General features: G+C 42.3%; 1 protein-coding gene across 3 annotated transcripts in view; it reads left to right on the top strand.

Moving 5' to 3' along the window:
* The window catches only part of ATP2B2 (ATPase plasma membrane Ca2+ transporting 2), a 423,952-nt gene that overhangs the window by 304,191 nt on the left and 97,233 nt on the right, over positions 1 to 22,528 (top strand). For 2 of the 3 annotated variants that reach the window (XM_069083948.1, XM_069083949.1), the window contains exons 6-8: positions 422 to 547; positions 13,966 to 14,124; positions 20,294 to 20,508. In XM_069083948.1, coding sequence (XP_068940049.1) covers positions 422 to 547; positions 13,966 to 14,124; positions 20,294 to 20,508 — 500 coding nt within the window. Of the gene's footprint in view, positions 1 to 421; positions 548 to 3,133; positions 3,167 to 4,505; positions 4,596 to 12,508; positions 12,551 to 13,965; positions 14,125 to 20,293; positions 20,509 to 22,528 lie in introns of all 3 variants that reach the window. The other variant, XM_069083950.1, reaches the window with a different exon arrangement.

Raw genomic sequence — 22,528 nt, 5'->3', positions numbered from 1 at the left:
TCCCTCTCTGTAAAATTAGGCTAACCAACTGTAATACATATGATACCTACCTCCCAGTAGAATATAAGTTCCTAGAGAGAGGACTTTTCATTTTTGTCCTTGTTATCTTCAGTGCCTTGCACTGTGATGCACAGTAGGTGCTTAATAAAGACTTATTAGATTGAATTGAATGTTATTTAACTGTTAGAAAGAACAAATGATCTAGTTCCTGTAAAGTGCTTTGTAATCATTAGTGACAGTAACACTGATGGTAGTATTGATTCTTATGGGATACTCACAGCTGGCAGTGAGCAGCGGGGTATTTGAGAGCAGAACTGAGAGTCTGCAGTAGTTGCAGTCAGTTCACTTGGGGTGAGGTCGGAGGCTGGGCTGGGCAGGGTGAGTACAATGTTAACTTGGCTCTCTTTTCCCTTCCTATCAGGGACCCATGTGATGGAGGGTTCTGGCAGGATGCTGGTCACTGCTGTGGGAGTGAACTCTCAGACTGGCATCATCTTTACCTTGCTGGGGGCTGGTGGTGAAGAAGAAGAAAAGAAAGACAAGAAAGGTAACTCTGCTCTCCTGTCACTACTTGTTCCTAAGTCCAGTGTGTGCCATCCTTTTAGGAACTTGGCTGGGGGCAGCCAAGGAAATACTTTCCACAGTATCATTCACTCTCAGGTGCAGGCAAATGCCCTCAGCACTTTAGACCAGCTGTGTCATGTTCTGCCGTTAGGCAAAGGACTCTTTTTTTTTTGGTAATAGTTTTTTTTTGTCTTGTCACATCATGTCACATCATTCAGCCCTCCCAAGTGTTTTTTTTTTCTGTTCTCTGTGCCAGGTGGGGCTGTTGATATCATGCTCTGGACTGACCCATCATTCTCTCTAAGGGTAGCAAGAAAGGAGACTGGCTGTCTCAAACTATGCCTTTTGAGTTGAGTGGAACTACAGGGTTACCTAATTCTTCCTGGTTTCCATTTGACCTTGTATGCTGTGCATATAGTAATCCATAACCATTCACTGTCCCCCCAGATTAAATAGAAATGGCTAAAATTTCTTATAACTAGTCAGAGGACATAATCCAATCTTGTGATTTCTCTGATGATGATAATTCTGAATGCCAATGGTCATCCTCCTAGGTTGAGTCAGTGCCAGTTACTATGAAGGGGAAGGAATTGAGACAGAGAAGGAATTAGGAGTGTTAGTAGGTGAAGTCAAGAGCTAAAAATGATGCAGCAAGGTCACGAGGTCATCAGTCTTAGAAAATCCTCAAAAAGTTGCTCATCCTCCGTCTTGGTGGTACTAGTGTAGATGCAGCCTGGATCTGTTTCTTGTAATGGTGATCTTGGTTGGCTGTGGGTACTCCAGGACACGGGAAAGAAACAATGAGTCAAGACCTGGCTGAGTGAACCTTTACTGGTTCTTCTTAGGAGATCTCCTAGTTGTAAGGGAGACTTCAACTTTATCTCCCATCTTCAAAAGAAAATATAAATGGTGGCTGAGCTGGTAAGTTCTTTCTGTGACAAGAAAAAGTGCTGGCCTTCCTGACCAGCACCTGAGGGGCACATTTTTTGCTCTCTAAGGCCTCTAAGCATCTTCAGACACCCAATCTCTTAGGCTACTCACAGGTGGCATTTCAGACTATTTAGAATTAATAAACTATCTCTCAGATGTTTCCCCTTTTAATATGTTCTCATACTTCCTGACCTTTGTTAGGGAAGACAGTTTTTGAGCATTATTCCCAATTGCTTTCTTTTTTTTCTTTTTGGAGGGGGGGAAGGCAGGGAAATTGGGATTAAGTGGCTTGCCCAAGGTCACATGGCTAGTAAGTGTTAAGTGTCTGAGGCCGGATTTGAACTCAGGTCCTCCTGACTCCAGGGCCGGTCCTCTATTCACTGTGCCACCTAGCTGCCCCATCCACAATTGCTTTCTTTACTCACAAAGCTTAGTAAAACTCTCATACTTGGGCTTTGTAAGATTATAGTCCAGGCACTGACAGAGATGATCTTAGTAAGATCTTGTTTTATGGCTCCCCCCAAGAGGGCTGGGCTTGATCACAGATATTCTACCATCTCCCCAACCATCTTCCCTTTTTGTAGTCTCCCCAGGGACTGGGTAGTTCCTCTGTGACCAGTGGCTATGGCTGAAACCCAAGAAGCAAGACCAGCTGTATTTAACCAGCAGGGATAGAGATTGCAGAGACACGGACATGAATGGCAGTCTGCTTGAGGAAGGGGGCATAGAGTGGCTACATAAACAATCCATATGCTGAGGAAGCTAGGGCATGTAGTCATCACCAAGCCAGTACTTTTATCCCATGTTTCCTTGGTGTCCCTAAAGGGAGCATTACAGAACCTCATTTTAGCAAGGGCTTTTGAATGAAGAACATTGACCTTGAAGCCTGAGTGAGTCACTTCTCTCTGGACCTCAATTTCCTCCTCTAAAGTGAGAGGGTTGAACTCGATGAACTCTTGGGTATCTCCGGGTACCTTCTCTCTCCAAATATAGGATCTGGTGTTCCCACCCTGTCCCAGGAAGTTTATTACTGGAAATATCCAAAATATATTGTGACCTTTCCTATAGTTCTAAGGCATGGATGCTACCCCACCCACCCCCTCAAGGGGGAATTTAGGTGAGATTCTAGGACCTGATAGGGATGATTACTTTTTCCATTCTTGACCTTTTTTGGCTTGGTGCTGAGTCATGAGAGAGAAAACATGGAAGGGGCAGTGCTGGAACTCAGAGAGGCAAGAAGCTACCTTGAGTCAAGAAGCCACCAAAGATTTCCCTGGGGCAGCCACTGTAGGGAGACAGAGCTCCCTCCTTCCCACACTGCCACCACTAGTCAGCTCCAAAATGCCCCTTTCTTCAGAAGCCTGTCATAAACGATGCCCACTTACCAGTTTACATTTCAGTTTGACCCAGATGTATGTGAGTATGTGTACATGTGTGTGTTTGTGTATGTTAGAAAGAGAAAGTGTATGTATATGTATGTGTCAGAGACAGAATGTGTGGGTGGAAAAAGAGAGAGAGAGACAGAGAGAGAGACAGACAGAGAGAGAGAGAGAGAGAGAGAGAGAGAGAGAGAGAGAGAGAGAGAGAGAGAGTTGACATATTTCTCCATCATTAATATATTTTAAAAATCATCACACAGGTGTGACCAAAGTGGATGGCCTTCAGCTTCCAGGTACAGTAAGAAATACCTCAGGGTAGTTGACATCTTAAAGAGTAGCACTGTCCCCCAGGGGACATGGGGTCATGCACATAGGAACAAACCATGATACAAAACACTACCCAACGCCTGGTAAAACTGCACAGTGCTACATAGCTGATCATGTTATATATGCCACCGTAAAGTATAACATTTCAACACAATATCCTATATACATGACAATACAATGTGATAGTCTCAGCTTATGAGATATTGCATGTCATAACAATTCATGAGTGTATATATACCAACATACAAAATTATACAACACCATACAGTGTAAGATACTGCCATAAGGCATGATACACCACCATATACTATAATATAACACACCACCATTCAGTGTGACACAACCATTCACTATGGAGTATAGCATTCTGCTGTATAGTAGGAAATACTACTACACAAAACCGCACAACATCAAGCCACACACCACATTACCCTAACTTAGGAAACGTAAACATTCCCCTCGTGATTAATTTTGCCGGTTTGAGGAATGGAAAGAAGGTGTAAATTTGTAATTCTTGATGGTTTTTGAGAATTAAAATGAAGCGATCAGAGCCAATAAATATATTGGAGGCACATCTCCTATATTTAATTTATTTCATTTAGTAAAATGCAATATATCACCTTGTAGCTTAATCATTAACCTTAGGATCATTGGCTTCTTGGGTATCTGAAGCTCCCTTTATTGGGTCCTAGTCAGAAATTCCAGGAGTGGGCTGACTTTCTTGTACCAATGGTCTGTCCTGATGAGGTGTTGGCTGGGACAGAATTGAGAAACTCTAGGTCACAGTTAAGTCACTCTCACATGTCCAGGTAGTCTAGAAGTATGTACCCCATGGGTAGACCTGGGAGCATGTCTCCTAAAGGTGGATGGAGTTGTTTCTTATGTTGCTTCATATCAGGAAAGCTGACAAGCACACAACTCAGCCAAGCTGTATAATTGCAAAGGGCATACCATCTCTCAATGACCGATTGGAGTTCCACTCCAACCAAAGCAATCCCAAGCATCCCTAACAGAGTGGGACCCAGGACTGTACAGTGTTTGTCCTCTCCAACCTTCACTGAATACCTTCCCACTTTTATTTTCTAGATATCCCATACATGAGTTGTCCCCCTGGATTTTATGACGTTTTTGTGATGGCATCTCATTTTTCTAACATTATGTTAATTTTCAGCCAAGTTTTTTTTCCCCTCAAGAAAAGTCATGTTAGTTCCATAAATGTTGCTATTTTGTCATGTGAATTTGTTCGTGTTATTATTATTATTATATTACTACATACTATTCTTTTTATCCATTATTACTCAGTAGATTCTTCCCACCCCTCCCACCCTCCTGCAGCTACAGATGATGCAGCAGGTGCAAATCCCACCGATAATGCAAATTCCAGCTTAGTCAATGGTACGTCAAGAATCCTGAGCTTTTGGGTTTTCTTTGGTGGACTTCTCTTCCAATTCTCTCTCTCCTTTCTCTTTCTTTCTCTCGGCTCGCCTCTTCTTCTCAACAGCACACGTGGTGTATGTGCATGTGTTATCTTGGGATAGTGCCTCTTCCCTACACTCCCACAGTAGCTTATAAGAGGGACCACACTACTCTCAACCCTCGGGGTGAGGTCACACACAGCAAGAGCTCAACCTGTCCCGAGAGCCACCTGCCTTGAAAAGGATGCCCATCTCCTCAAACTGGTCCTCAGTGCTACTCTGGGGAGGCTGTGGCTTTTGGAATGGAGCAAGGGGGGAAGAGGGGCGGTGAAATTGGCTTGAGTATTTGGTGAAAAAAATCTTGTCACCAAGCCCTGGCAAACTGCTCCCCCCAACATATGCTCCTTTCTCCCAGTGTGACCCTCTCATAAGCCTACTTAGTTTCACCATAGCTTTGGGAAATAAATGACCCGGGGTCAGGAATCTGGTTCTGAAGCAACATGACCACACTGTGGGCCGCTCTCACTTCTGAGCATTGGCACCCGTGAGCATTGTCTGTGAGGGAGAGATGCCTTTGTTCATCTATTTGCCCATGCTTCTGGCTTGGCCTCAGGGTTAAGCATCAAGGGCTCTGGTCCTTCACTCCAAAATACAACCTCAATGAATTTTGATATTGTCTCACCTACAGTTTCGTGACCCCATCCTGTGGCATGCTGATACTTTAGCCAGTACCTTTCTTCATAGACTTCCAAATCATGAATGAGTAGACACTTAGCTTAGGCCCTGAAGTAGCTCTTTCTTTTTTTTTTTTCCTCAATGATTCTGGACTAGCATTATCTGCTGTTGGCTGTGCTGTGCGGTATATGTTTCCTGAAACTCTGCATTCTTTTGGAGCACTTTTTGAGTAGGGGAGGGGGGAGATTGGGTGGAAATCTTGCTGGGTATGGGTGGTCTTGACCTTGACCTAGGTGGCTAGACCTCAGGAGCTTCCATGCACACCAGGAATGAAGAAGGGGAGATTTGTTGCCGGTCGGAGGTGATCACAGTCAATCATGATCCTTTTTGTGGACTGGTCAAATGATGGTATTGGAAATGGGGTTGAGGGAGATGATTCATCGAAGGTGTGCACCTATTAGACTGTTTAGCAAAGCAGAATCTAAGGAGGGTTACCCTGGGGTTGAGCAGGGTAAAGCAGAGATTCTTCTAGTTATCTCCCAATCCATGACCATTTTCTTAAACAAGATCCTTCCTGTCTCCATTCAGCTATCTACTTCATAGGCAATCCAAGCTATGGCATTTGTGAGGAAGAAAGAAGTGCTGAGAAAGAGGGTTCCTTCAGCTCTCATATTATGTATTCACTTTTTTGAGCCCAGTCAGACCATGTTTGCCCTAGGGAAATCACCTGCGACATTCCAGCCACATCTGGCTATGAAATATGTACATACCCATGACACCTTTGAAAGTGTCTGGTGAACCTATACAGGTCATTGCAAGGCCAGGTGGGAGGGCTCCCTGCATGAACCCCTGGGTCCTCTGCACAGGATTTTGGCCAGCTGCCCAGTATTCACTCAATGCAAACTCCTTGAGAGAGGTCAGCTGTTAATTAGTTTCCTCCCTCAGCTTATATTATGTAGAAGAAAATGGGGATGGGTTGCTTTGAGTGATTCAGGCAACTCTGCAATGGATTTCAGCAGGAAGGACATAGTGGAAGGCTCTGGGGGAAGGTTACACTCTCTAGAAGTTTAAGGGCAGCTCAGTCTGCTTCAGGGAAGATACCATTTACTTCAGAAAGTTTAGCTAAATTTCCATGAAGAGAGGGATGATAATCCATGTCAGAAAAGAGCAGTAACCAGGCCCCACCATCCTCTACTCATGGCTCTGTAAAGGAATGAAGATGTAGGTAGAGGAGTGCTTAGTTCCCCCCTCCAATCCCTCTGGGGAGGGGCCCCCTTCTTAAGGAAGGTTCTCTGAAAGGCTGTCAGCCAGAGGAAGGCATGAGGAGGCAAACAATCTAGGCTTTCCTTAGGCTTTAACACTTCCCTCCTTAAATGAGATGGGGGAGGGGGAGGAGTGGGGTCTGTGAATACTCTGCCAGGGGCAGATGTGTTTAGTGGCAGAATTACCCTTGGACATGCCCACTTCCAGGAAGAGAAAGTGAGATTCCCTCTGATACTGGAGGGCAGCTCAGTAGCTCCTTAAAGATATGTGGTCCCTGGAGACAAGAGGGAAATGAAGGCCTGTGGGTTATATTTAGAATGCTATTTTGGGAATTGATCTGAGCTCATCCCCTTTGTGACTGCAGTAAGCTGTGAAGTCTGGTTCCCTGGTTGGGAGTGGGCAGCTGTTCAGTAAGGCTTCAGTTAGAGTAAACTCACCTTGAGTTTAGGGACCATGGGGGTGGTGAGTGTGGTAAAAGAATGGGAGGAAGCTCTTGAAGTTGATAAAAAGCTTGAGAAACACAGAGCATCAGGGAGTAAAAGCTTTATAGGAAACTTATTCTCATGGGGGCAATTTACAAGCTCCCACTCAATCTCTGCCCAAGATCAAAGCTCATAGAAAAGGAAGCTGTCTCCTTGATTCTTCTCTCAGGGAGTGCAGTGCCTCTTACCACATTGTGACTCAGCAAAATAGCATGAAATTCCTTCTTAAGGGAATGTGTGTATGCAGGGCAGTGAATCCACCAGATGTTTGGGACATGAGATGTAGCTTTGGAACCAGTCTAGGATGTGTAGTTTTGGAAGGGTAGTCTCAGATGGAGGAAGAGTCAGCAGTGTGATGCTTAGTGAATGATTATAGGGTTCTGAGGATCTGGCCTGCAGAGATACTATAAACAGTGCCAGGATCTGCCTCACCCACCACCCCCAGCCTCATTCTACCTCTAGCCTGCCACTGTTATGGGTCACTTCCAGTGTTCTCTCTTTAGAGGCCCAGCACCACACATTTATGTTTAAGGAACTGAGCGTAAGGCCCTGGGCTTCTTAACACGTGGCTTGGGTAGTGTAGTGGATTTGAGGAAGGAGGGCAGTCCATTTGTAGAAGAAACTATTCAGGATTAAAGTGCTGAGACTTCAGGATCTCAATTCAGTTGTGCAAAGGGTGAGTGTTAGAAGTGCAGATTTCAATGTAAATCAGCTGAAGATTTTATTGGACATCTTCCCTTCCTTCCCTTCCCCCAAACACACTGATGATGACTTTCCTGTTAGTGCTGGAGACAATAATATGACCTTGATGACTACTGTGGGATTAGGCTATCTGACCTGAGTAGCCTGAAAAGTTCATTTTAGTACCGAGCTAAGTATGACAGCAATGAATTTCGAGAATGGAAAAAAGGTGAGTCACCTCTCCTAAGAATCTCTTGCTTGGAGCTGTCCAGCTTCCAGCAAGAGAAAATCCAGTTTCCTTTGCTTCAAAGCTCAGTTTTTCAACCCTTATGCAACTTCCTAGGCTATCCTAATCTTGGTGTTCTAACTTTCAAAGTTTTCTTCTTGAACTTTTTTGAGCTGCCCATGTACTGGGCCTGTGGCAAAACCTATCCCAGGGACAAATGGAGGCTCCCAGCTTTCAGTCCCTTCTCACCATGACATTCGTTTCTTAACAGGCCCAGCTCCTTGTGCATGGCTTCATTGACAGTCATAATGGGTCAGAAACAGAGCTCTCCTTCTGTCCCAGAACAGATCAGGGTCCTTCTTCTTGGAGAGCCTGGAGGTGTCTGGGGGAGTGGTCATTTTGGCTAAATGGGAATTAAAGAGAAATGTGAATAATAAGCTCGAGGTTTTTTTGGAAAATGGCATAATTTTAAAGAAAGTTCCCCCAAGCTCCTGTTTCCACCCCTAAACCAGCAACCATTTAGCTCTATTTGTCTGGACCCACATGCTTCTCCTAGCCTCTTATTGATTATCTTCATAAAAGAATACATGTTAACTGGTATTTTCATGACCATGTGGGTAGCATGGGAAATAAATGATGAAATTAATGAATTGGTCTTAATGAGCACACTGAGTTATTTAATCAGAAACTATGTAGTGCCAACAAAAGCCCTTTGTACCTCCTAAAATCATGCATTGAAGTCCATTCTTCTTAGGCAGGTTTAGGTTCCATCCCTCCAGCATAATTATTTCAATTCACCCTTGGAATTGTTTATACTGAAACAATGACAGAATGCAGAGCAAGGAGTTTTAAAAGAAGCAAAGCAATGTCTTTCTCTGTACATACTTATACTCTTAACTCTTTGATAAGAGACTAGGGTTTTCTGGAGGGAAGAGGAAAGGAGGAGAGTATTCTATGACAGATGAGAATATGCCAGAGGATTCCAAAGTCTCACTGAAGGAAGAAGTCCATCAAGGATTTTCTTGTTCTTGCATCATCCTTAGTGGTTTGAAACCATATTCCAGCTGGGGAGGTTCTTGCATATGATATCCAGGAGTCAAATTGTGGTTCTTTACCAATTCTGTAGATCTGACCAATTAAAAAAAAGGAATTCCCAAGTGTCACCTAGGAAATAAGTAATAACCTCTTAGAATTGTAAAATATTTGGTAAAATTTATTTATCATCTTGGAAGTATTCTGTTTCACTTTGGGATCAGAACTGTGTTTTCAAACCTATAGGGGATTTCTGGTGTGGAAACTTCCTCTGGTTTTGCAGACTGGCATTTTCTCTGTGACTTACTATCTTAGAGAGTTGCCTGGTTCAGTGACCTGCCTAGAGTCTCGGTGTTAGTTTAACATCATGAGCAGCACTTAAATCATTTTCGCAGTAACTTCTCAACATGCCCTCTCTCCCCCATACCATGCTACCTCTCTACCTGGAAGTTAGGCAGGTAATATCATTTTGAGTTTTATAGATGATAAAACTGAGGCCCAGAGTTTACTTGACTTACCCAAGGTCTCACCACACAATTAGTGTTCTGATGGTGTATCCTCTAGTACATCATGAATTTCTTACATTTTATTTGGCCTATTTCTGAAGGACTATGGACTACTTCCCTTAAAGACAGACTGGAAAACAATTCTCAATAACTTGTCCCCAGTTCTTTCTCCCTTGTCTCATCTCAGGAATATCTCTGAACTATTAAGGTTTAAGCAAAACCCAGGTGGCTTATTTCTTGGCATTCAAACATTACCTCGCTGCCATTCCTGAAGTGATCTGGTGCCCAGGTCTTGTGGAATAATGAAACTACTTCCTTTCTTGTTCCTTTTCATACCCCTCTCCAGTGAGTCTTTTGGGAAATGGAATTTCCCTGTATTCTGATTATTTAGTGGAGGAAGTATAAGAATGTTTTATCATAGATTTAGAACTGGAAAGCATATTAGAGGACATCTAATCCAATGCCCTCAATGTACAAAGGTGGTAACTGAGGATTTGAGAGAAGAAATGATTGAGGAAAGCCATAGGGACTGGATAGAGAAGTCAAGGGAATGATGAGCAAAATAATGTCAGTCAGATACCCTTCCCAGACACATCCTAGTACCATTTGGGTAGGACTGAATACCAGAAACTGAAGAAAAAGACTCTTCCTATTTTTGTCTTTGAAGAATGCCATTAGAGACAGCCACATAGTGTCCTCCTAATGCCTGGATAATTAAGAAATTTCCCTTGTGGAAGATTTTTGTGAACTGTCATAGGTGCAAAAGCACAGACATTGAAATAAATTAAAGTTAAAATATTAAATGGAAAAGCAATCCCTTTAGTTTTATCATTTCAACTTTTAAATTTATATCACTTTTTGACTAGAAGAAGCTGTGTTGCACAGTGGGGAAAAGATGGATTTGGAGTTAGAGGACTAAGTTCAAGTCCCAGATCTGAGATTTATTAGCTGTGTCACTCTGGGCAAATCTCTTCCCCTCTCTGGGTCCCAGCATCCCCTGTCAAATGAGAGAGGAGGACAAGATTGTCACTAGTCTCTTTTTGCTCAAGGAAATAATGTGCAGGGAATTTCTTTAAAAGATATATACAAATGCAGTGATACCAATGCAAGGTGTTAGAGACTTAACGTGTAATTCACTAGAAGTATAAGTAACTTAGTTGAAGTTAGAAAGAAATCTCTGTCTTATAGCTCATTAACTAGTTAACTGAGGTTGACTTTCCTCCCTTCTGGGATATGCCAGTTTTCACTTCGGTAACCGTATCCTAATGGAATGACTATCCCATCCTGACTAGCCAGTATCACATCCTCTTCTCTCCACTATCATGATTCTCATGTCATTGACAACTAGGAGAGGCTCTCTTATGATATTGGTGGACCATCCAACTGGGGAGGATGTGTTCCTTTTAGCTAGGTTGATATAGGGCCTTGGTTTGTTTGTCTATATACACCTTGACTTTGAATGTGTTTTCTGTGTGAACCCAGGCTTCCCCACCCAATATAACACCACTTAGTTGAATGAGTAACCTGCACATTGCAGTCATATTACCCATATTCCTTTGCCCAATGCTTCTCTCTTGCCATGGTCCTCCTGGCAAATTGATCCCATCTTGATTACCTAATGTGGAATCTTCTTTGGTGGTCAGGTTGCATTTAGTAAGAACTGCAAAGTTCATGCCTGCTTGGGGATACCTCAGATAATGTTGTCCTCTCCCTTTCAAGATTCAGAATGTGACAAGCACTTTACAGTTTTGAGTCACGGAGAATAGTGGGAAGCGGTTGTGACAAATGAGCCAGCTGTGGCAATAGGCCTCCCCCTGCTCTGGCCCACCAAACTTGATGGATGAAAGAGTAGAAGCCATCCAGGCAGCAATTGCTCATGGTCTCTTTAGTGCTGACATTTTCTGGACAGCTGTCCACTTGGTGACAAAGTAAACCCACAAAGCATCATCATCATAGCTATTTATCAGCAAAGTCATGCCTTAATGCAGTGGCAGACAGAGAAGGCTGTGTGTACAGGCAACCCTCAATTATCCTTTGGCTCATTGGCCAGTGTATGGAGTATCCTGGTGCCCAGCATATATACATATACATGTGTGTATGTGTATATACACATTTATATCCATCTGTATATATATGTGTCTATGTCTGTATTTTAATTCTCCATTCAGTTTCTCATTCTCTGGTTGTTTCACTTCTCATGAATTTCAGTACAAGGGTGACTGAAGTGACCAGGAGGGAAGGGGGAAATCTCAAACCAATCACTGTAGCTGTTCAATTAGAATCTGAACAAAGTACTATGCTCTGAATCTGCTAGGAATGATGTTTCTCCAAACCATAATTTGCCCCAGTTGAGGAGCAAAAACCCCAAATAAATCAATAACCACAATGACAAAAACTTTGAAAATGAAATGTGCCTGCTTTTCTTTTATCAGAAAAGATGAAAACTCCATGATCTATTTCAGTTTTTGCCTTATTTTCCAGGAATATTAGAGCTATTTTCATTGTCCAATTCAGATGCCTTAAAGTATCTGTTCCTTCTCCTTTCTTCATATGGGCCATGATCTATTTTCCCTTTGTCTTATCTTGCTCTGTGTTTTCATCTGTAAGCCACCTCAAGTCCTTTTGGAAGTGGATGGCATACTAATCTTAAGTAAATAAACTTGGTAAAACTTTCTATTATCATGGGAATATTTAAAGGTATCTGTATATCATATTAGAGATAAGGAAATACTTCATTTGAAGGTCTTATTCTCTGGACTATAGTCATCATCTCCCAAAGAAAGACATACATAGACCCCATCTGAATGGGCAGATGTTGCACAATTCCAAAGGGATATACAATGGTCTCCTTTTTCTCCTGTGTGGGACTTAGCTAGACATGTACTCTCACAAGTCACAAACCAAGAGATGTCCCTGAAACCAGTTCATTACCCAGTCTTTGATTTAAATGTCCATCACAGTGTTCTGTCTGTGTGATGACCGTATATTGTCTGTTCTTTGTTGTTTGTTAAAATTCTTTATCATATAGGTAAAATGCAGGATGGCAATATGGACACCAGCCAGAGCAAAGGTAACCCTTCCATTTTAACCAGGTTGTGGTATGTGATGTGTGGCCCAAGTCCCCTTTCTGAGAATATGAACTTAAAATCAAAGTGGAAAGAGATTGGCTTCGTAGTGAAGGCCAATCTGCCAGACGCATACATACCTATCCAAGGATGTGTAGCATTTTTAGTGGGTATAGTTGTTACTCAGACTGGACTTGAACAAATACTAACAATCCAAATATGAGACACACAGAAATCCAGGCCTCAAGTTTCCCCAGGCCTCTATTCTTTACTTAGTTTGACAAGGGGTTCTTGTTGGTATTCTACAAGCTTATCTGGATGGAAGTTGTTCATGGCCCAATGTGGTCCAGGGACTGATATAATGTCTGAGCATCAACCAGGTTTTCTTGGTTGAGAAAGTGATTGAGATTGACTGGGGGTGGGGTGGGGCTGAAAAAAACAGAATGGCAGGAAGCCTGAGAATGGAACTAAAGGATAGGAAATAACTTTCCTCGATTTCTCTCATCCCTGGTGGCCATCACCTGATGTCCTAAAAACAGGAATGAAAACTCAGCCTAGACTATAGTACTGCTTTGCGGGCACAGCTTGAGTATTCTCATTTCTGAATGAGAGAAGCATGGGAATTTGCTCAGGATGAGATGTAGAGACATGGTTTTTGATATCTGATTCATGAAACAAGCCATTTTGAATATAAATCAATGTGTTAGGTCCCTAGGCCAGTGATGGCTCCATTTCAATGGGGAAGATGCTTGTTAGGAATTAAGTGGGGTGGATGTTTATGCCTTTGCTGCTTCCCAAGTTCCTAGTAGACATAGGCTTTAGAACTGATCTCTCCTTTGGGCCCTCTGAATACCAAACATCTCCTTAAGGATCTGTACTGGAGCTTTTGGAACTTTAGGAGATCGTGACCTTGAACAATTTATGGACGAATGATCTTGTCATTATTAATGAACTCATATCTCCTAAGTTACATGTCTGAGATCAAGTTTCAATCATGTAGGATGGGCCCAATGACCATAACCTATGTGATGGAGTTTCTGAACAAGATAGGGATGGGGAGGGACAAGGAACATGAACTCTCACCACTAGAAAACAACATTTGTACTCCTAGTTCCTTCAAGGTTCCCTAGAATATTATTGGCCAAGCATGGTAGCATCCATTGCTATGCCTGGGGCATCAGTCACATATTCCTTGAGAAGGCCTCACCCTCATTTACCTGAAGACGACAGTCTTCTAACCCATCTGTTGGATCTATTGTGTTTCCCCCAGGGGACTCCTTATCCTGCCTCCTGGCACTGGTCCCTCTGGGCAGCCTCAGGCTCATTTCTATTAGGGAGGGGGCAGTTCATTGACATCACAGCTATGCAGCAGAGTGGGGTTCTGGACTTGAAGGTGATGGTATGTGTTCTACCTTGGTAGCCAAGCAGCAGGATGGGGCAGCGGCCATGGAAATGCAACCTCTGAAGAGTGCTGAAGGGGGAGACGGAGATGATAAGAAGAAGGCCAACATGCACAAGAAGGAGAAATCAGTCCTGCAGGGGAAGCTCACCAAGCTGGCTGTACAGATAGGCAAGGCAGGTGAGTGTTCCAGCTGAGGGAGAGGGAAGGGACAAGATGAGAGGACAGCAGCACCCTTCACATCTGACCAAACAAATGCTGGCTTTAGTTCAGTTCAATTCATATGAAATGCTTCCTAAGTGCACAGCACTGGGCAGGATGCAGTATAATGCAACCTGTAACACAGGCTCCATTCTTAGGAATTTTGAAATCTAATGGGGAAGGAGGAACATGTATATACATAACTATGGTACAAAGGAGAGTGGAATAAATAGTCAGTCGGGAATCATTTATTCAATACCTTCTATGTATAAGGCACTGAGCTAGGCTCTGGGGATACAAAGGAAAACAAAAATATCAAACCTGGAGAGAAGCCTAAAGAGAACAGAAGACATGAACAAATTGGTACCAAAATGCCCTCTCTTGATCATGTTTTAAACTCTTATTGGATATCCAGGAGAATAGAAATACCTTGGGGGCAAAGAATCCCCTATATTTGTATACCCAGTGTCTTGCACGCAATAGGAGTTTAATAATTATTTAATTTGTTTGAATTGTAATTATTTTATTATGGTATAATTTTGTTATAATTATAACAAATTTATTACCTTACCAGAGATCACATTTCTGGTTTCCAAGAGCTAAATATCAAATAGACCGGTAGCTCAACTCTCCGGGGTGGATTATCAAGCACAACAAATAAAGCAAACACTTGGCTTAGCCCCCTATGTCTCCCCTAATGCCCTGCACAATGTGTCTTCCATAAAGTGGCTCTCAGGGAATATTTGTTTTATATAAATGAATGACAAAAAGATATATCTACTGATGTCTACTTTTCTTCCTTTTCAAGACTTACTTTTCCTATTGTGCTGGCAAGTTTCGTTGTTTTTTGAGAGAACCAAAAAACTTTAATGATCTATTTCTAAGTGCAATGTAAACGACTGTCAGATAGTTTACCTCTAGAGATGATAGGTGATACGTTCAATGTTTGGAGAACATATCCATTTTTTTTTGGCATTCACAAATGAGGGGAATATGTTATAACCATGGGAACTTGAGTGAAAAAAGTATTTTGGATCATATAGTCCAACCCTTTTTCTTTGCAATTCAGGACAGTGCATTTCTACTCAAAAGGGGGGGGGAAGACTTCTCAGAGTCACACTGCAGTAGAAAGCAACAGAGATGGGATTAAAACTCAAATCCTTTGAGTCAATATCTAGGGTTATTTCCACCCCACTCCACTGCCAGATCACAAGAACAATGTTACTTTGGGCCATCTATCAGATTATGGAATTCGCTTTGTAACATAGACCAGTTTGTTGTATTTTACATATGACTTTGCCATTATGAAGAAAGGAGTGATAACTCATATACAGAGTATTCCAGAAGTGTTACATAGTTTTTATCTATTAAAGTTTTTGGAGGACGCTGTATAATAATGAACTTGCTAGTTGTAAGGACCGGAACTCTCAGGGAAATGGAAGTCAAGGGAGATGAAAAGAGTTTGCCTATTTGGAATTAACTGGAATAGTTAGACAATAGTATCAGCACCCTGGAGAGCTCTAACTGTGAGGATGTTACTGGAAGTCTAGACTCTATTGCAGGTGTACTATATTTTAAAATTCTGTCTTACTCTTCATCTTCCCGGCCATCCACTGCATTTAGATGCCAGCCATCACTCAATCAGATTTTATTCAACATTAATTCAACAAACATTTATTGATCCATTTTTTGTATAGAAAATCATGTGAGGCTCTGAGCAGATAGCCAATAACGTCAACTTAGTCAGCAACAGCAAGTATTTTAAGTGACAAATAGGGGTACTAATCTTAGCTAAGTGCTATCCAAGAACAAGAACTCTTTGAGGGAGGTCATTAATTATAGATCTAGACTTGGAGAGGACTTTAGAATCATGTAGTCCAACTTTCTTACCTTAAAGATTAAGAACTGTGTTCCAGAGAGGTGAAACAGTTTTCCCCAAGGTCACATAAATAGTAAGAGGCAGAATTGGGATTTGATTCCAGGTCTTCAGCATATTTTCCACTGTACCATAATGCCTCCCCAAAGTAGTATTATCCACATTATACAAATGAGGAAAATCATAGATCCACTAATGGATAAGGAAACAAGAATGGCAGGGTAAGGGGGCCATGTCTCCTGAAGATCTTTTGTGAAAACACAACTTTGTCTCCCAGGAACAGAGTACTGTATCAACTCAGGTGAGTTTATCACATTAGCTTCCAGGGCTTTCCCTGCTCTGCCTGGCTCCATGAGGACATTAGTTGTAGTGAAAGCTAAGCACAAACTCCTTGCTTCTCCCCTCTTAGGCAGGTGCTGTTCCCCAGCTCTAATTATAGCAGCCATGGTTTGGAGAACAGTAGCAAATTACAGGCTTTGCTGACTATATTTAAATGAGGAGCATTGTAACAATCCTGAGCTAAGTTTCCAGTCTCTGAACATGTAAGGCAGGGTCTGGAACACGTGGCATTTAAGGCAGAGCAGCAGGGGGCCCTGCAGCTGCATGCAGAACCCAGGCACAGGGCCTTCCTGGTATCTGGGATGCATTGCTATTTCTTGGTGGACTAGAACTCACTTGTCAAGTGCTGACTGCTCAGCAGCCACAAAGGAGTGCAAATGCATCAGGCTTCACCTCTGTGATGCTGAACATGGTGATGACAAGCACTTAGTCTTCCAGGCCCTCCAATAACCTTACTCTAGCCTACCCATTCCAGCCCAATTTCCTTAACCTTTTGAAGTTTACTGAACATTTACATCCCATACCTGTCAGGAAGGGATTGCTAATATTATACATTCCCATTTCACACATGAGAAGGTTAAGGCTCAGAGAGGTTACACGACTTGCCCAGAGCCACATAACTAAGAAGTGTTCCAGCTAGCATTTCAGCTGATTTTTCTTAAGTTTAAGGCCATTACTCTTTACTTCTATGGAGGTCCTCAGTTCTAGTTAGACTTGCCTAATTTTTCCCATACATGCCCTTGGGAATTTCTACCTCTTTCCCTTATTCTCTCTTTATCTAAATCCACTATGCTTCAGGCTTCCCTTCCTCCAAGAGTCATTCCCTGATCATAAGAACCCATGCTTATCTCTTTTTCCTCTAACTGCTTAAAGGACTGACCATTGGTAACATTGTAAGTTCATCATTTCATATGCCATTTTCCCATCCAGCTTGTCCATCCCTAGGAGGAGTGACTTGTAGCTCTCCTGCAATCCCTTGCCAAATATTTACCTACCTACCTATCCATCTATCCATCCATCCATCTATCTATCTATCCATCTCTCTCTCTGTCTCTCTCTCTCTGAAAACTCTGAAACCATAGGTAAGTGTGTATTGTTATTATTATTATTCTTGTCAAGTGTCACATACAGACTAGAGAGACATAAACTTAGGGTGAGAAGGAAACTCACAAGATATCTAGTGCAACCTACCTCCCCATTCAGACATCTAGAAGCCAGAGAACACTGAACTTGAAATCAGAAAACTTGGTTCTGATTCCTAGCTCTAGTGTTCATTCCATAGGTAACTCAGAACAAACTGTTTCCTTTCTCCCTCAGTTTTCTCCTCTGTGGTAAAATGAGAGGGTTGACCACTCCCATCTTTGACATTTTGCTAAGATCTCTTTGATCTCTAACATTCTATGAAGTGATGTTACTCAGACTCTTCTGAAACCACACCAATGAGAAGCACATATGATATCTTGCTCATTTTTTTAGTAGTAGTAGTGTAATTTCACTGGAATAGGAAACTCCCAGGGAGGAAACCTCTCTCTGCCAATGCAAATCAGCATGTATTCAGTATTTATCATCTTAGATAGTTGCTTGGGGGCATTAAGAGGTCGTGGAACTTGGTCAAGGTTACTAAATTCATGGAATTTTTAGACAGGACTTGAACCCAGGTGTTTCTGACTGAGGCCAAATGTCCATTGACTACACTACAATCCCATGCTCATAGGAAGCACTTACTAAATATTCATTATTAATTAATCAATATATTCCTTCATGATTCTGTATATCCTATGGCTGCACATCTCTGAATGTCAGAAAATTATCTCTGTAACTTCCATTCATTGATCATCATTATTTCTTAGGCAGTAACATAGAACAAACTTTATCCCTTTTGTTTGAGAGGTTTGTCCCATCCTTTCGAGTATTACCTACTCTATGGAGTTGAGATCTGCACAAAGTTAGTACTCAAAAATGTCCATTGAATTGGCATGCAATGAGAACATAGTCCGATGTATCCTGTTTAGGAAACCGACAGTATCCAGTGTGGACAGAGCTTTATCTGAAACCCTGGGAGCATGTTGCAGAAGAAACTGACTAATTAGAAGAGGGAGATAGGAGAGACACACTTGGAAGTCACTGAGGGACACATTCTGCAGAAATTATGAATAAATAGGAAGTAATGAGGCTGGTGATTTAAAAACCCTATCAGAGCTGCTGGCTGCAAATGAATGTCACCTTAGGAGTGAGTGACATATCTGATAAGGTGGCTATTGACTTCCATCCCAATAACATCACTCTCATAAAAAAATTTCTGGAGCTCTTCTCTGAGAGCTCCTTTGGAGGCAGTTCATAAATCACACAGGAAAACTGACCTTGTTTTGGCCTCCAGAAGGGGTAGGAGAACAGAGGCACCATGATGAATAGGAATCAGTTGGTGATAGAGCTGGGACTGAAATGGAAGACTGAATTCTAATCCCAGTTTAGCCACCAGTTAGTTGTATGACCTTGGATAAGTTGTTTCCAGTTTATGGGTCTCTACAGAAGGGTGAACTAGACAATCTTGAAGGTCTTTGTTGACCTTACAGGGCTATGATTTTATGATTCCCAAAGGAGAAAGCTTAGGTGAGACACTGAGAGAATGATCCTCATGCAGGGTGCACAGTGACAGAACATGACATGAGCCTGCTATGTTTATATAGACTCCTCAGGTGGACATCTTCCAGGGAAAGGATTTGCTTATTTCAAACAATTCATCAAAAATAAGCACAAAACTCCATGCTGGACACTGGGCAAAAGAGAGAAGGAATCATGGTTCCTGCCTTCAAGGAGCTTATACTCTAGGTAGAGATACAATGTAAGTTTGTTATACACAATATGAAAGGAAAATAAGTGACATGAGACTGTGAAGAACTACAAAGGGGATTATGTGGCCCAGCTCATAAATACTTTAGGAGTTTCAACAATGAGAAAGATAAATGAGAATGAGTGGCCCTGGAGGCAGGTGAAAGCTGGACCTTGCTGGATTGGTAGTGTTTGGGAAGGAAGAACATCCCAGCTAAGTGGGGGCAGGGGGACAATAGGATAACTGTTCACTGCCTAGCATGTATCTCCAGGTCATTCTGGAGTGTGTCGAGGCAGGGAATTCCAGCTTCACAGTTCAGGGACCAGTACATAGGAAATCCTAATCAGATTTCCAACTGGACTGGAAAGGACCTCAGAAGCCTTCTTAGTGCAACCTTTGAATTTTATAAGTGAAGAAAGAAACCAAGGTAAAGAGATGAGTTGGCTAAGGTCATCCAAGTTAAGAATTGAAGCTTGGCTTCTCTAGATCAGAATCAAATATTCTTTTCTCTACTCCAGGTAGAGAAAGATCCAGGGAATAAAGCCTTAACCTCCCAGTGGGTATTCTTATTTCTTCACACCTGATCTAAGAGTTCTGCATACTCAGAAAAGTAGGGCTTAACTCTCCTGCAAAGGAACCTCAAGCCAAGCTTTGCTTGCCAGTCTCCCAACATCTTTTCAGCTTTAAAGAGTTAGAGCTATTTAGCCTGGAAAAGATATTAGGGGAAGCATCTTAGCTATCCTCAAGTGATTGAAGGGACTTAACGTGGAAGAGGGATCTGATTGTTTGTCCTTGTTCCCAGAGGTAGATCTAGGAGTATCAAGCAGAAGTTGTAAAGAGGTATGAAGTACGGGTTAGCTTCTTAACATTTGGAACTCTCTGAAAGGGAAATGAACTGTCTGTGGATGTCAGGGGTTCCCTGTCTCTCAAGGTCTCCAGCTGGAGGTTCGGTGGCCATTTGGCCGGGGTATTATAGAGGGGATTCTTTTAGATATGAGCTGGACTTCATAGCATCTGATTGTGTTTTGCATGCTGAGAGTCTGTGATTCGTCCTTGGATTGGACCTTGATATCTCCTTGAGTTGATCTTCTCCTGTGTTCCAGGCCTTGTAATGTCTGCCATTACGGTGATTATCCTGGTGCTTTACTTCACCGTGGACACTTTCGTGGTGAACAAGAAGCCTTGGCTGCCTGAGTGTACTCCAGTCTATGTGCAATACTTTGTCAAGTTCTTCATTATTGGGGTGACTGTGCTGGTGGTTGCTGTGCCCGAAGGGCTCCCCCTTGCTGTCACCATCTCTTTGGCTTACTCTGTGAAGGTAAGAGGCAGGGAAAAGGACCCAAGGATGAGCCAATCAAGTGACACAGCCCCTGTAGCACACTGTGTTCCTCATTCTCAGATGGTGGGCAATGGGGACAGTTGTCTCGGGGCTTGTCAAGGGCCTGGGGTCACAGCAGCAGCTGAGAAGAGTGTGCTGATGACTGCTGTCATTCAGGGAGAGGGCATGTGATGCTCCACCTCCTCCCCATAGAGCTTCTCCACCTGCCTTAGAAAGGAGCTCTGAGCATCCTATCTATAGCCCCTGCCTCAACTCTTACTCCCCAGAATTATTCAGCTCATCCCAGTATAATACTGGAAGCCAAGGGTCCCCCTGAAGCTTGGAAGAGGTAAGTTGAAGACAAAATTAAATTGTTCTTCATACAGCAAGGATTCAAGTTAGAGAACCAAATACCACAAGAGGTGGCATTGGTCTCAATATTGAAGGAGCCTCCCCCCAAATTCAGATTCAAGAATAAGAGATGCATAAGTGTGTTTCTAAAGAAAAGTAAGATGTCTGGGGTATAGCCTTTGTCTTTTCATCTCCTACCAAAGGATACAATAATATCCTCTCATTTCACATCTATCTTGTGACTCTAGTTAGCCAAATAATAGACTCAATGGACCAGCATTTGTCTGAATTGGCAGGGAAATTTTCTTGACCATTGACATGTGAATTTCAATTTCAGTTCTCTAGCTCAATTTCAACTCCAGGATATTATCTCTTCTCTACTCTTATACTCTACACTTTTACCTTCATATTGTCCCTGATTTCACCTGTGTGGATGGAGAAATATTCTCAGAAATGCAAGGAGTCGTGTCCCCATTTTATAGAAAGGAGTGTTCAAGAGTCGTCCAAGTATATGGCAAGAGCCAGTTTCCAAGCTAGGACTTGGGTTTGGGTGCCCAGCTGTAATTTCATATAGAAAACGGATCTCTTGAAAGTTGCCAAAAAGGGCTGCCTCACTGTAAGTTATACACACCTTATCACTACCATTTTTAGTGTATACCAAGTAAAGAGAAGCTCCACCCCATAAAAATCCCAAACTCCAATAGTAGAGCCTAGTACACAGTACCCTAGCCATCAGAATTATGGGAAGAATTCTTTTTTAATTCTTAGCTGCTCTCCAAAACAGCAATTTCTCTACTTACTTTTCAAACATCAAAAAGTTGGCTTGCCACCTGGGGTTGTTTTTCAGTAATCCAGTCCTCAAGTTAAAATGTTTCCAGGCCTATAACTGATGGGTGCTTTACACAGGTCAAAATTCCTATCTGTTTGCTGCCATTTAGTCGTAGCCCTTTGAATTTTGGGAAACACTAATGGGGTCTTGGGAGCTGTCCATATCTGTAGCCCCTTCAAAGAAATAGGACATAAAGATTGGCATACCATGCCAGAGCTCAAGAATATGCTATTACTTAAACTCAATGTGTTGATTGATTGAGGTTGGATATGGACTCTTTGCATTTAAGTTGGTCTCTCTGGACCTGTTTCTAAAATGTTTGCCTGTCCTTGGATCACATTTTCCTGTCAGTCCCCTTCAGATCCTATCTCTTTAACATTACCAATGTGTTCTTCTTGGCCCCAGATATGTCTCCTACCTCTGACCCCTGTGGACTTGGTATCTCATGCAAGCTACTATAAAGGACTGCCCTCTTTTGGCCAATCAACTCATTTTATCCTTGATTAGTCTCACAAACTGACTTAACTTCCCACCCAGACAATGCCTACTGGTACTATAGCTTATACCATGGAAAGCTCTCATGCATTAGTCCCTCTTGTCCCAGTCCCCCGGTAGATTCTTCACTGTCAGACAGTATAATATTTGCTTTCACTTAATAGGTTTGAATATGCAGCCCTCTAGAGGCTAATTATTTCCTCATGTGCACAATCTCTGGAATTCTAGTATCTGCCACCAAGTAGGTAAGGCTATTTGTAAATAGCTACCTGAACCCAAAAGACAGGCTCTCATCAAGGGGAAATAATAAAAAAGGACATGATCCCACAAATGTTGTTTTCCCAT

The sequence above is a fragment of the Petaurus breviceps genome, unplaced genomic scaffold (genome assembly GCF_028583685.1).
Source record: "Petaurus breviceps papuanus isolate PSGF00001 unplaced genomic scaffold, PetGlider_PUasm1.0 174, whole genome shotgun sequence".
Lineage (NCBI taxonomy): Eukaryota > Metazoa > Chordata > Mammalia > Diprotodontia > Petauridae > Petaurus > Petaurus breviceps.
Note: the sequence above shows the minus strand (reverse complement) of the source record. Positions and strands in the feature narration are given on the sequence as shown.